The 16,031-nt window shown below is 38.6% G+C and overlaps 1 protein-coding gene across 10 annotated transcripts in view; it reads left to right on the forward strand.

The window, feature by feature from the left end:
• The window catches only part of PIP4K2A (phosphatidylinositol-5-phosphate 4-kinase type 2 alpha), a 94,435-nt gene that overhangs the window by 23,216 nt on the left and 55,188 nt on the right, over positions 1-16,031 (forward strand). For all 10 annotated transcript variants that reach the window (XR_006104657.1, XR_006104659.1, XR_006104658.1 and 7 more), the window contains exons 2-3: positions 9,693-9,790; positions 14,564-14,660. Coding sequence is in view for 4 of the 10 variants with exons in the window: in XM_042475334.1 (XP_042331268.1) it covers positions 9,693-9,790; positions 14,564-14,660 (195 nt within the window). In the remaining 6 variants the exon portion in view is untranslated. The remainder of the gene's footprint in view (positions 1-9,692; positions 9,791-14,563; positions 14,661-16,031) is intronic.

Consider the following 16,031-nt stretch of genomic DNA (forward strand, 5'->3'; position numbering starts at 1 on the left):
CCTCCCCTTGGACCTTTCCTGCCCTCAGCTGTCTCTCCGGAGGCAGCTAGGGGACAGGAAGGATTCATGGGGAGGAGGAGGAGGAGTGGGCACGCATTGGTTCCTCCTCCCCCCGGACCTTTCCCTGCCCCCCAACTGTCCCTCTGGAGACAGCTGGAGGCCAGGAAAAGTCTCCTCCCCCCTGCCCTTCTCCTGGCCTCTAGCTGTCTTAGAGAGGCAGCTGAAGGCCAGGGAGAAGGCTGGGAGGAGGAGCCAGAGGCATGTGCCTGTGGTTCCTTCTCCCCAGCACCATTTTCAGGCTTCCAGCTGTCTCAGAGAGACAGCAGGAGGCCAGGAAAAGGCAGGGAGGAGGAGTAAGAGGCACACACATGCCTGTTCCTTCTCTCTGGCCCATGCCCAGCGAAATGGTGTCACATTCCATCCGTGGCACACAAGCCATATGTTCTAGGTCAAACCATCATGGCTCTAGGCCAAACTTTGGTGCCTTCATATGAGGAGAAAACATGCTTTTAAAGCCATACCATTTAAGCTTCCTGTGCAGCCTCCAAAAAAGAAAGATCTAGAAGACAGTGTTGGCTGATCAGCCAAAATATGACATTAATGTTAATGTTTTTAAAAACTATCCTGTTTATAAGGATTTTATACATGTTCTGCATTTGAGCACTTTTATATGTATTATTGTGAATGATGGCAACATTTAATGGTAAAATGTCTCATATGTTGTGTTTTGTATTTAAATAAAAATTATACAGTATATCTAAATATAAGTACATATGGAATATATTAAAGTCAATAAATAAATTGGTGGTCATCTTTTGTTGGAGGACTTTTCCAGGTCGAGCATAAATTTGACATTGGTCTGTGCTCTTGGGACAAGATTGTGTAATTGAGAGTAATAATCTTGATCTTAAATAGAGCTTGTGGAAAAGCCTGAAGAATGGAACCTTTCCTTTTTTCTTTTATGTGGATGTGTATGAATTAATAATGAAGTAGTATCATAGCTTATCTCCAAAGGATTGTTTTGCAGGTTCTACTGCATTTAGAGATGGAGTATAAAATTAGAAGATGAATAACATAGAACTGTCTGGAGTTCTTCAAATGAACTTTTTACCAAAGTTATTTGTATGTTCTTAATGTGATCTATCAATGCAATATTGTTCTGAGCAATTTGCTTTGATATACTGCACTTCATAAGAAAACATGAATTTTGAACTTAAAAGGAAATGAGGTCATAGCTCATAATGAAATATTAATTGGTTCTACTAATGTGCATGTTCTGTTCTTTTTCTTCATGGATGCCTCCTTTTCCCCCCTCACGCTTAAGTTACTAAAAGTTAAAGCACATTAATGCTGTATCTAGTTTCCCAGAGAAAAAAAGCTCTCAGTTCCAAGATATTGATCATCTCTAGTGTAACTTGCCAAGTCTTTAAGATGGTTCAGTTGAACTGTCCCTTGTCAGTTTTAATTTGTGGGCGTTGAAAACCTCCAGGTAGAATATCATTTAAATTTTTGAAACTTTCAATGCTGGTAGCTGGCCTTGTAAAATAATGATTTTGCTTACAATTATTGGAAGCAATTCTGCAGCTTTGTTCTCAAAGCCTAGAAGACTACACAGCAACTCAGTGCTGTGCTGTCAGCGCTCAGACAACTCCCTGCTATGCTATAGACCAGAGTAATAATCTCTAAATTGGAAAGTTCTTGTGCAGGCATACACATGGGGTATGCAGTGACAGAGAACCAAATTTTGGGAAACGTCTAGATTAGAGTTAAAACAAACTTGTGCAAAGAGTCTCTTGTCTCAAAGGGAATTTGTCTTGATGTGCAAGTCTTTAAGGGGGAGAGCAGACACGAGCAGGTTAGATCTTCTGACAACTTTATGGAGTCTGCCTATCAGGGCTGTGGATTTGGAGTTGTTGTGTCGGAAGCAATTTTGCATAGTGTAGGAGTTGGGCTCAGTAGAAATGTACCAGCTCTGACTGTAGTGGTAATAAAATGTTTTGGGCTACCATTTTACTGCAGTTAATTCATTACTACTAGTTAATAGTTAATAAATATTAGTTATGAAAAGGTTGGAGTCCCTAGAAAAATAGAGTACATGGTTTTGGAGTCAAATATTTGGTGTACAGGCCTGCTTCCTATATTTTAGCTAGCTACAAAGCCTTTCTTTGATTTTCTTAGTTTCTTCAGTCCCCTATTGTGACAAAGTCCCTCACTGGCTGGATGCTATAGTGTCACTGTCACCATGGCCTTTCATCCTTTGCTACTGCAAGGATATGGGTGGTGGACATGAGAAAAAAGGGATATACAGTACACGCCTTTCTGAACCAAAAGACTTTCTCATTTCCCTTTTTAGTTTGGTTTTTCTTTCAGCCATTCAGAAGTTGACTTTGAAGAAAGCTCCTTTAAAACCAAGAGAATAGGCTTCTGCTAATTAAAGTGAGTGTAATGTAGAATCTTAAGGGGAAAACATATTTAATAAACTCGGGAAAAATAGTTTACTGGAACAACATATGGAAACTGTGGCTTTAAATTAATCATATGTGCTGTATCTCTTCCACATTATTATCTGATAAATTACCCTTATCTATCCCAAAATCAGTTGCACAGATTGTGGAAACAATATGTGAACAGTGCAGACGGATCAGAATCTTGTTTATTCATGATAGGAATTCCCTAAGGCATAAGCCTTTTGAAAACTATTTCCAGAATGGAGGGCACTTTTGTTCTTACTAGAAAGATGTACTAGAAACATAGCATCCTATATATTTTTTGAGATAGCTCCCAGATTTGTTCTTTTGCATATGATAGAACAAGTCCTCTTATAGGCATAAAGAGTTCCTATTTTGTTTTCATATCAATTCAATAAAATGCTAATGTTGTACACACATATGTTGAAGTCCACCCAGAAAGGGTTTTAATCTAACAGGTGGCCTACAGATATTTTAAACAAAACAGTGTCTCTAGCAGATGAGGTAGCTTGAGCAAGTAAGTGGAAGTAACCTGAGGCACCAGCTCATTAAAAATGGATGTCTAAAACATGAGAAAATTGGATGATACAGAGGATAATTTGCCTCAGGATGGTCCAGGACATTTTGCAGCCTGAGGGAAAGGTGCAAGTGGCACCCTCATATCTTCAAATCAGGGTGCACAGTATCCAAAGCCAGCCCTGTTATGTTGCCACCTGAGGCAAAAACCCAGAATCCACCATTTGTAAAAAAAAAATAGCCATTTCCTTTTCTTCTATATTATTCCATATCTGCCTTTGCATGCCTAGTTTGTGAGGCCGAAATGCAAGGTGTCCACTCCTCTGTTTTCAGAAATATATCTCTTGTTCTTCATCTGTAGAAGTGGAGGTTCCAGTGTGCTAGAGTTATGTTTCTTTGTACAAAATGTATGGGGTATAGAATGGACATTTTTTTTAAAGTTTGTAGGAGAATATGAATAATATTTTAACATGTCTCTCTCTGTCTCTCTGGTTCTGTTAAACTATTAAACATTTTGTGAATCAGCTGTAATTATGCAGACTGATTAATGAGCTGTTGTATTTCAGTTTGTTCCTGTTTGTTTTCTCTTTCTGCTTAAAAATTTAAATATTTGGATTATTAAAAAGCAGTATCATTTTCAAAGAAGATAATAAAGGCTTTTTAAAACTGTGTGCTTTTTTTGGGCTTTATTATTTGAAAAAATATCGAGTACTTGAGAATAATTAAGAAGTGACATTTTTCCTTTGGAAAAGGGCCAGGCAGAATCTTCTCTCTTCTAGATACTTTTACCAAGATGATAGAATCACAGTGAGATCTCATCTGCAAGAGTTACCCGTGACTCTTGAGGGAGAAATGAGGAAGTCAGTTGCCAGGTGTGTATTCACTCACATAAAGGAGGGAGGCAATAAGAGGTGGCATTCTGTATACTTGCTTAGACATATGTCTGTAAATGACTCATTTTTTAAAGGAAATAAGCCTTTCTGTAACAAGTGACTAGGCTTGAATGTAACTCAAATATATTAGGGTTGGGTTGGGGAAATAGCAGCTTATAGGAGGGTACGTATCCTGTGATGTTTCCCTGTCTGGCACTTCCTCTTTACTTCCTCCTGCCCAGCAGTTTCCTTTAAAATAAAATAAAAAGTGTCCACTGGCAAGAAGAGAAGCTCTTAATAATAATAAAAAAGCATGACTTCTATGAAGGAGCACACTGCCTAAGAAAAGGGCCTGTGGCTTCACAAAGGGCAGAGACAACCTGGATCTCAGGAAAAGTTACTTTGTTTCTGCTATTGGAGTTTAACTTTTACTATTCATTGTCTCAGTTCCCCACCTGGCCAAGAAGCAAATTGGCCTCTGCCTGCATTGATATCACAGAAACATCTGATATAAAATATAGGCCCATGACTCTAGCATCTGTATGTTTTTCCTGATGAAGCTCCAAAGGCTAGCATGGTGCATTTTCTGCATTTTGATTGGCCAATAAAGGTTTTGCTCTTTTGTGGATTTTGGATTGTGCTGTATTTTGCATCCTCAGGGCTCTCTATAAAGTGAGGCTTTGAACTGATTAAAAGGTATGACACTTAATGTTCTGGGAAGAACCCATGCAGTCTTTTTAGCACTTAAAGCTACACCTTTTCCTCCCAAGAAAATCTCATGTTGGAAAAGCTTGAAGGTTGGTGTGTTGTGGTTGGTTAGGTCATCTCCAGCTCATTTTCCTTGGCAAAACCGACCCCCTTTGAGGCAAAGAGCATTATGATTACTGTGTTCCATGAGTCTGAAAATTTGTAAGAGAGGCATGTTCCTTAGTTTCTATACAAAGGCTATATATAAAAGCACTTTCTAGATCCTTAAACAGCTGGGGTTTGACTATCTGGGAGTGTCACATAAAAGACATCAGACGTGCACACCAAATGATCTGGGTACCAAAAGGGTAATTTCTCCTTTTTTTAAAAAATGTGGCTCAAAACTTTATTAGAGGAACTGCTTGGCATACTTAGCACTTCTATGGAGTATTAAGTCAGCAACAAAAGATACTGAACGCTGCTATGTAACAACAACAAAAATTAGTAATAATAACAGTAAGATGAAGTAGTTCTCAACACCAGCTATCTTGTTTTTGAGTGCCCCAACTGGAGATGGACCTCACACAGGATATGTTAGATAAGAAAAGTTTAAATGTAGTCATTAAATCTAAACTTAAAATGAATATTCCTTAATGCGAGGAATCCACAACACCAGTGAGTGCAACTCCCCCCACCCCCACTCTGGACATGAAAATATTTTCTCTCCTCTATGATTTTTAGCAAACTTGTTGGGAAGAGTCCTTTCACTGCCGAGAAACAACCAACCATTTCCCTCTCCCTACATACATTAATTTCTGCCAGCCTAGGAGTTTGAAAGCATGCAAATGCAATTAGATAGATAGGTACCACTTTGGTGGGAAGGTAATTGTGTTCCGTGTAGTCATGCTGGCCACATGACCACTGGAGTAGTCCTCAGGAAACACTCTTTGGCTTAGTAACTGAGATGGGCACTGCCCCCTACAGTCACTTACGACTAAACATTCACCATTACCTTTTTACATACGTTAACAATGAACACTGTTGTCTTCCTTATTCCACAAGCTAATAAGAGAAGAGGGAGGACAATCAGACTGGAATTTTCAGTCCCTGTCCCTTCATTCTGACACTCATCTTTCTGTTCCTTCTGTTCCATCCCTGAAGCTCACAGTCTCTCCCATTGCTTCTCCATCTGCTCTTCTCCTTCAGCAGAACTAGCCCACTCACTGCAGAAAAAATGAAGTGTGTCTCACAGAGAGTTGCTGTGTTGTATTTAGAATGTTGAGCTGGGGAGACCCAGTCAAATCCCCATACAGTGAGACTGGCTGAATATAAAATGGGGAATGGGAGAAGAATCATAGAATTGGAAGAGACCACAAGGGCCGTCCAACCCCCTGCCCTGCAGGAAGACACAATCAAAGCAATCCCAACAGATGGCCATCCAGCCTCTGATTCAAAACCTTCAAAGGAGGAGACTTTGCCACACTTTGAGAAAGCTTATTCCACTGTCAAATGGCTCTTACTGTCAGAAAGTTCTTCCTAATGTTTAGGCAGAATCTCTTTTCTGTAGTTTTGCATGAACATCAAAGATAGGATGCATATAGAAGTTTGTTTAGCTTATATGCATTTCTTTGGGTTCAGTTTTGCTTAATTTGATAACTAAGCTAAAGGCCAAACAAGTATGCCCTGGTGTAGTTCTGTCCATTTCCAATAAACTACTAGGGCTAAATCCAATCCCCCTGTGATTTCTTCCCTTGTGATTTCTTCCCCTAAGCCCCTGTGTGATGGCTGCAGCAAAGATGCCTGTCTTGTGATATTTGTGCCTAAGTAGATGACAGATCAGATGCAAGATAATATCCATTTTCTAATTGCACTTCTTATTTAGTATCCTGTCATATCATTGATATAATCCCTGAACAGTGAAATTCTGGACTGTTGGAGAAGCTGGTTTTGAGGAGTTGGAAGCACATTGCTGTGACATCAAAACAACTGGGCCTAGAAATAGCATCTCAGAGCTCAAAGATTTAATCAAGGTTACTGGTATATTAGCCCCCAGATGCTGCTCTGGTTCTTGCAGGAAGATTAATCATGGTCAGACATGGACATCTTAGTATTAAATACTAATATCAAAGGAAACAGTCTAATTTCTCATAAGGACATAAGAGGAACCTTTCTAGATTAGACTAAGAGCTATGTAGGCCACCATTCTTTTCATTCAAAGATCAACTGCTTGCCTACAGAAAACGTATCAGCAGAATGTGAATGAAACTTTACTTAGATTGCCCCCCCACCCCATTTTATTTTTAGGTAGATTTAATTTGTTAATAGTAGTAGCATGATTTATTAAATAAATCCTAGTCAATTTAATCACATAGGTATGCATAATGTGTGTGTACAGTATAAGCAAGCATTATCCCAGCTAACAGCTTAATTTGTGCCATGATGAATGTGTTAGTCTTTAACATCCCAAGACTGCTTGCATTGTAAACAGTTCCGCATTGCTCTTACGGATACTATTTCATACCAGATTTTCTATGATGTTTGGCCAAAACTGTTGTATAGTGGTCCGGACAGAACGAGGTTGCGAAAGGCTGTGTTACACAGAATTTGTCGTTCTCTTAAGATCTTGATGTAATTTAAAAACTTCAATACCTGTAATTTCGGTTTTCTTGACACAAACTCTCAAAATATATGTTAAGTCAAAGGCTTTCATGGCCAGCATCCATGTTTTTTTGTGGGTTTTTCAGGCTATGAGGCCGTGTTCTAGAAGAGTTTATTGCTGGCGTTTTGTCAGCATCTGAGGATGCCAGCCACATAGCCCGAAAGACCCACAAAAACTATCCCAAAATATAGTTCTTTGCCACTGAACAAACTTCCAAAATGTAATTCATTTCCCAAAATAATCTGAGCTGTATTTACTTTCTTATTTTCGTATTTGAAACCATTTCCTTGTAGAAACTTGGTGATCATGTCCCTTATTTATTACCATCTCCCTGTTTTCTTTGATCACCAGATTAGACAAAGGTACCTTTCTCTGTAGTGACACAAAAAGACTCAGTAGTAGCTGGCTCCTCCCAGCCCTCAAAGCCAGGCACCAAAAACTGTGAAACAACTGCCTGTTTTTCAATTTCTGGCCATCTTGTTAATTAAAGGCACTGATTTTTGATCAGAGATTGAGAACAAAGACTACTCAAAGCTTGCCATGCTGTGCCTGTCTCCATTGTGTTCAGTTTCAAGCTGTCTATCTTCAGTTAGTCAAGCTTCTAAAGTATTTCATCTCCTGTAATCTCATACATTTGATGAAAAACATGGATTTTGCATATGAGGTAAATGTCAATCTAGCAGTTAGTAAGAAAAAAATTAAATTATTTTTTGGACACACATGGATGGTTCATCTGGAAAGGGAAATGTGGTTTTACATTTATTTGCCAGAAAAGATAATGCTAGACCTCTGGATTATTCCTTTAAGCCACTCCCACAATATTGTAGTTATGTCATATTGCAACTTTGTTTTAAAAATTAAAAATACCAGTGTCGCAACTTTGTTTTAAAAATTAAAAATACCAGTGTCAAGGACTCATAAATTTTACTTATAAGAGTCCTTGACACTAGAATGCATAGTGAAGGACACATCTCTTGTAAAGATTGCATTAAAAAAAATTAAAACAAAGTTAGGATATGCCATAACTACCGTGTTGTGGAGCAGCTTAAAGAAATAATCAATTTTTGTTCATATCCTTTTTCCTATATTATTTCTGTGTCTGTATGCATGATCATTTGGAATGGGTTTTAGGATACAGTAAATGAAGTTCAAGTTGATTTGGAAAAAAAAATCAATGCAGCTAAAGAACAATGTAGGTATAACTTGATTTTTGAGTGGTGTGTTGATATATTGAATTCTGAAGTTTTGGGAGAGTTCTGTCTGAAAGGCATTTCCTGTGGGATGTGTTCACAGTTATTAATAAAGTTACCTAAGAGTTAAAATTCTTAGTTGTTCAGTGCATATGATTAGAAAACAATTTGTAGTACACGTTTTTTAAAAACTGAATAAAGAAGATATATCTTTTGAAGAATCTTGAATTTGAACTCTGTCTCCAGTATAGACAGCCATGAAAGCTCACTGGCAAGTCACATTCTCTCAGCCTAATAGGAAGGCAATGGCAAGGAAAACCCTGTGTCACTGTAAGTCAGAGTCAACTTGAAGGCACATAACAACCACAATGCATTACCACCTCTCATTTTTCGTTTCCAGTAAATACACAGAGAAAAGGCTTTCTAAGGGGTAGAAAACACTTGGTCAACTCTCATAGTGTTTTACTGTTAACCATGATGGGATTTGGTGGCAATTTGATCACAGGAGGAGGATGCTTGCCTCCTGTGTGATAAAGTCCTTGGTCTTAGAACACTGAAATAATATCATCAACAACAACAATATCTGTTGTTATTATGTGCTTTTACGTTGACTCCAACTTATGGTTACCTTCCCTTGTTGTTGTTGTTAGAATTATAGAGTTGGAAGAGTCCTAAAGGGCCACCCAGTCCAACCCCATTCTGCACCATTTTGCTCACCCTCTTCATGTCTTTGTATCTGTTTGTTTGTTTTTAATTTTTGTAAGCTGATTTAGAATCACAGCATTGGATGGGTCATCACAGCCTGGAAACCATGCCACATGAGGAGAGACTTAGGGAGCTGGGTATGTCTAGTCTGGAAAAGAGAAGGTTAAGAGGAGATACAATAGCCTTGTTTAAATATTTGAAGGGGTGTCATATTGCGGATGGATCAAGTTTGGTTTTTGCTGCTCCAGAGAGTAGGACTTGGAAAAATGGATGCAAACTACAGGAAAAGAGATTGCACCTCAACATTAGGAGGAACTTTGTGACAGTGGGAACTGTTTGACAGTGGAACACACTCCCACTTTGGGTATGAGTTCCTGCAAGGCAGGGAGTTGGACTGGATGGCCCTTGGGATCTCTTCCAGCTCTGTGATTCTATGTTGAGAGTACTCACTGCAGATTGAATGTTCAACAATGTATGGAGATTGTTCACCTAACATATTCTAGGACATAGGCTGTTGGCCTAAAGTGAGCTTTTGTTTTCCATGTTTCATATTTTTCTTAACTTTTGCTCTCTCTCTCTCTCTCTCTCTCTGTAGATCAATGAACTGAGCCACGTTCAAATCCCTGTTATGTTGATGCCAGATGACTTCAAAGCATATTCAAAGATAAAAGTGGACAATCACCTTTTCAACAAGTAAGTATTTATAGTATGATATGTAAATTTGATTATTTTTCAATGGATAGAAACAAGAGTCTTGTTTAACTTGGATTCCATGATTCTGCCTATATGACAAAAAGTGTTAGCTAATGTACTATTGGATAAGGTTTTTTTTTGGGGGGGTCATATTTATATATTGTTTTCTATACTTGTTATATATCAACATTTTGATTAAAAATTTCATGGAACATCTGTACATCAAGTAGAGTATCTCATCACAGAGCAGATGACAGTGCATCCTTCCCATGTACATGCATGCTAAATTAAAACCAGCTAAATGCAGACCATCACAGAATTAATCTCCCTCATTTGTGCTGGTCCGTAAAAGATTGTGCTACATGGGTCTCTGTTTTGGCTTAACCTAGCCTGAACTCTCCCTAGAAATCAAGGTGACTAAACTAAGGCTGGAGCATCATGAGGAGACATGACTCACTAGAAAAGACAATGATGCTTGATAGGGTAGAAGGCAGTAGGAAAAGAGCAAGACCACATTACAGATGGATAGACTTAATCAAGGAAGCCACAGCCCTGAGTCTGCCGGATCTGATCAGGGCTATTGATGGTGGTGACCGGGAGGTCTCTCATTCATTGGGTTGTCATAAGTTGAAGTTGACTTGATGACAGTTAAACATATGCACACAACTGCTAAATGCCTGTATGAATGTCACCAGAAAAAGTCTTTGATTTTAGGGATGAGCTAATGATGGTTCTAACTGTACTTATATGGATGTGAATCAGTTTGTTTAAAAGAAAGAGATCACTAAATTTTCTGCATCACTCCAAGGGAAATGGGAAACAAATGCTCCTCCCCCCCAATTTTTAGAAAGTGGGAGGTGAGGACAGTGAAAACTGGGGTGGGGGGTGGGAAAGTGGTTTTCCTTCTCCCTCATGTGTCATGATATACTACAGAGTGCATCAAGACTGAAAGAATGGTAACCCTTGGGAAGTGAATCTTTTTCTAGAAATTTGTTTCCAAGCCAGGCTCAGGCAGATTTACACAGTATCTGTACTCTTGTTTAGGTAAACCTCTAAGGAAAAGAATACCATTAATGCTGCATCAGCTATTAACAGGGCTATTGAGTTTATACTTGATACAGTAAGTTGTTTATACTTAATGAATGTTGACCTATAAAGCCCTATACGACTTGGATCCAGGTTATTTGAAGGATCGTCTCTCCCTTTATGGGTCCATTAGAGTACAATCTGGAGAGGCCTTTCTCTCTGTCCCACCATCTTCTCATACTTGTTTTGTGGGAACAAAAGAGAGAGCCTTCGTGGTGGCTGCTCCCAGCCCTTAGAACTCCCTTTCTAAAAAGGCCATAATGGCCTCATCTTTGCTCATCTTCTACTGGTAGGTCAACACATTTGTATGTCACTAGGCTTTGCAAACTGATGAGGGTTGTGTTTTTAATGTGGTTTCGTGCTGTTTTTAAGAGTTTAAAGGGTTTATATATAGTTTTTAATGTATTTTAATATTTTAAGGTTTAATGTTTTAAATCATATATTGTTTGGTTTTAAAACTTATATTTATATTTTGACCTTTGTATGATTTTTAACTTGTATTGTTTTAAATATGTTGTTAGCTGCCTTGAGTCCCATTATCAGGAGAAAGGCAAGATATGAATGTTTAAATAATAAATATTAATACATAGCACACACAAATTATTGAGAAGGTACTATTGGATGACTTTGGATATCTGTGAAACAAAGAATTCAGTTGTTAACTGCCTTGGAAGCTTTTGTTATGTGTATATAAATATTTTTTTTTAATAGAAAAGGCCAGTATTTTAAGTAGGTTAAGGCCATTTGGTGTTTTATAGGTCAAAGCCAATATGGATTACTTCTGATAGCAAGTGGGGAACTGAGCATTACTGTAATCTACTCTTGAAGACACATCCTGTCAGGAGACAGGATGAATCTTCTATCAGAAACAATTCCACGTAGTGTGCATTGCACTAGACTGTCCTTTCAGAAGCAAAGGCATGAATGATTCATTGTTAAATCTGAAGCCTGCTAATTAGGTTGGAAGCTTTTGACCAGATGGAAGTGATTAGAGAATAGTGCTCTACCAGTGATCTGTCTGAAGTTGCAGGCTCACCGATGGATCCAGGTTCTGCCACCAGGCTGAGAACCTGCTTAACCAAGGGAAGCTGATGCTGTCAGTGGAAGTCTTTTTTCCTTCCTTCATCACAGGGTCTACCAACAATTACTGTTGCAGGCTTGCCTGGATTAATCTTCAAGCAGTTTGCCTGTATCCAGCCATGGTGAGGCATTGGTAAGCACTCCACTATAGGACCTTGGTTTCATTGAAAAGACAAACTGAGCTAACTCAGTTTGCAGGTATTATGCTCCAGATCTCCACGTAAGCTCACTTAGTGATGCTGAGTAATCTTCCAAGTGGAATTAAGTGGATGCATTCGGACACTTCAGAAAAGGTTCTGAGAAGAAAATGAAGATACCTTTTAGAATGTCTAGGCCAAAAAAGAAAAGAAAAATAGGTCAGGTTTTAAAGCAGATTTTTAAAAAAGTACAGAAACAAAATAAGTCACAGGATAAAATGTCAGGCCAACAGTGATACTGGCAGCTACAATTGATTCCTTTTGCAAGCCACTGCTGATGTTATTAAGAATTTTCAGCAGATTTTTTGGGCTGCTACTGTGGCAACTTTGAGAGGAACAGATTTTATATGATCTGCCAACAGGTTATAGATGATATTAGGCAACATCCAACCTGTCCTTGCTCTTAAGAGCCTTCCCAAGAAATGTCTCCTAATGTCACTATATAATGGGCAGTGTAATAAGTAGTGGATTATGTCTTCCACCTCCCTGGAGTCACATATAAATAATCAGTGTGTGTAGGAGATACCTTTATACCTTTCTTCAAAACAAGCTAATGGCATTGTTTGAAAATGGAGGGCAGTAAAGGCTTATCCAAGGGCAACAAATTATAAATCTTGAAAATATTGTTGGAAATATTATTCTCTGTTTCTAAGACTGTACCTTGGTGAGAACTTTTGCTGTTGGCTAGCAAGCACATTTTCATATGATTCAAATTCAAAAATTCTATCTCTAATACTTGTTCTTATGGATTATTGAAGTATGGACATCCTCAAAATAAGTTTGAGACAATGATGACCAATAATGGGCCCATCCACCCTGAGTGAGTTACTGAAATATTAGTAATATTACTAAATTGCATTTCAGAGCAGTAGCTGTCTGGGGTTTCATTCTCACGTGAAATGCCAGGAATTGAACCTAGGACCCTTTATATGAAAAAGTATTGTGCACTTCAGCTGAGCTGTGGATCTTCCTCAAGCAGAATGGCACAGGCTCAGTCCTGAGCAGAATCTGGAAGTAAAGAGTTTACAAATAACAGAGTAACCTGTAATGATATGGAGATGGAGCTTGATAACTAGGTGTAACAATGTCACATCACAAAAAATAATGAAATTAGTCAAAATAAAGTTACTCTATTGGCATGATGAGTTAGGTTTTCTAGTTACTTTATAATGTTGCTTTTAACTGGCATTTTTGGAAACATTTTGATAGTAATTTTCAAGTTTGCCGCCATTTCTAACAATCGTAACATTATCCCCAAAGTTATAAAAAAGTAATGAGGAAGGAACAAGTTACTTTTTAAAACACTGTAATTGCTAGGGTCAATAGATAACATCTACATGCTACAGCGAGTAACAGAAACAAATTAGTCTTCATTAGTAACTGTCCAAGCCCGGATCCACAGCATTTCCTGTTCAGTAGGATTAGATAATCACCATCTTTGGCCAATTTCATATTGTACTTATCTATTTTCAAAAGCCTTTTACATATGATTAGTTCGGACTTCTGGCAAGAGTTATCTGTCCCTCCACTGGGAAGATGATGGAGGGGGAGAAGGAGAAGGAGACATGGTGGAGAGAGGAGAGGAACCTACTGCTGAGTACTGATACAGCCCCTGACACATTCTACCACCAATGAGAGAATGCAATCTTCAGTTGAAAAACTGTTCCTCAGCCCTAATTTAAATGACCTTAAATACCAGGATTGGGTAAGGCTTGTGCCTGACATCTTACAGAGTTGGTGTCCATGTAGACAATGTTCTGGTGTTTAGCATGCTGGCTGGGAATGATGAGAATTGTAGTCTGATACCTCTACAGGGCCCATGTTGGGGAAACTGGACCCAGTGAGAGGTTGTTGATTATATTGGTTTCTGTGCAGAAACTGCTAATAAAGGTCACAACTATGTAGAGAGATCTTGTAGAACCTTTGAGACTAACTAAAGAAAGAAGTTGGCAGCATGAGCTTTCGTAGTCTTGTTTACTTCCTCAGATGCATTTGGACCTAAGTAGACTTAAGTAATTCTACAGAGTAACATGGCTGTATCTTTGAAGGTCACAGCTGTCATTCTTAGTGTTTTGTAATTTCCTGCAGACGGAGTGAGAGAAATTTTCTAAAAATCATGTTATTTCTGTTCTATTTTCTATCATAGATAATATGGTCTTCACTTTTGCTAGTTAAATTGGACCTCCTGAAAGGGCAAACTATTACATTCTGTGCCACAATGTGAAGATCTGTTGAAATTCTGTGTATAATGCCTTTTGATGAAGCAGTTCTGCAATGTTGTGTATGAAAGAGAGTATCATTGTGTTTGAGACAAAGTCTAAACCAGCAGGAGAGAGAACCTACCGCTGTTTATTTATAGAAGATGAATATTCTTAGCTAATTTATCTTCTTTATCAAATCTCTGTTGCAGAGAAAATATGCCAAGCCATTTCAAATTCAAAGAATATTGTCCAATGGTTTTTCGTAATCTGCGTGAGAGATTTGGAATTGATGATCAGGACTTCCAGGTAGGCGGTTGTATCTTAGTAATCAAATGTTGTTGATTCAAACTCCATAGATTCAAGTGCGGGAGGGGGAGCAATCTAGTTATGGATCTAGTTATTTTCAGTGTGTTTAGTTTCTCTTCTTCTATGTTCATTTCTTTTCTCTCTGCCATTTAATATGTTCTGTATACACATAAATATCATGATAAAGTTACTAAGAGTAAATACTTTATCCTCACAAATCAGTATGTGTTCAGTTTGAACTAGAAGGTAGAAAAACACAAGTGTTTTGTATTTTAAATAATCGTAATCATAATAAAAATTTTTAATATATCCCGCCTCTTCCAAGGATCGAAGTGGGATTACATCATTCTATTAAAATAATACAACACAATCCAAACAATCAATAAAATACTAATACTGAATTACACATCCCTATTAGTTCCTTACAACATCCAATCGTCAAATCATATACTATCATAATTAGGGTGGAGCCTTAAATATTGTCTCTGTACAAAATCCGATAGATAAGCCTGCCAGAAGAGATCCGTCTTAAGTGCCTTCTTAAAGGCATCTAAGGTGGTAATAAGATAGATCTTTTCCAGTAGACCATTCCATAATTTAGGGGCTGTGGCAGTAAATGCTCTATGGGAAGTTGTGGTTAATCGAGTATTAAGATATTCCAACAAATTCTTCTAACAATTTTTTCTAAGTGTGCGGAGCAGATTATGTAGGGAGAGGCGTTCTTGCAAGTAACTCGAGCCCGAGCCAACTAGGGCTTTAAAGGTAATAACCAACACCTTGTATTGTGCCCGGAAGCTAATTGGCAGCCAGTGAAGAGATTTTAGCACTGGTTTTATGTGGTCAAACCTAGATGTACCAGTGAGCAATTTGGCTGCTGCATTTTGAATCAGTTGAAGCTTCCAAACTTGGTACAAGGTTAGCCCCAAGTAGAGTGCATTACAGAAATCTAAACGAGAGATTACCAGTGCGTGTACCACTGCTTCAAGGTCCTTTTGGTCCAGGTAGGAACGCAGTTGGCATATCAACCGAAGTTGGTACCAAGCACTCCTGGCCATCGCATCTACTTGAGATGACAACTGTAGCGATGAGTCCAGGAGTACTCCCAAACTATGAACTTCGTCCTTTAGGGGAAGTGTGAACCCGTCCAGGACAGGTTGACAAATCTCCTTCCCCGGGCTTAGGGTACCTATCGCAAGTACCTCCGTTTTCTCTGGATTCAACTTGAGTTTGTTTTCCCTCATCCAGCCCATTACTGACCGAAGACAGGCATCCAGAGGGGAGGTGTCATCCTTTGTCACTGTAGCAGTCAGAGACATAGAGAAGTAGATCTGGGTGTCATCAGTGTACTGATAACACTGCGCCCCATATCTC

Source organism: Sceloporus undulatus, chromosome 6, assembly GCF_019175285.1.
Source record: "Sceloporus undulatus isolate JIND9_A2432 ecotype Alabama chromosome 6, SceUnd_v1.1, whole genome shotgun sequence".
Taxonomy (NCBI): Eukaryota; Metazoa; Chordata; class Lepidosauria; order Squamata; family Phrynosomatidae; genus Sceloporus; species Sceloporus undulatus.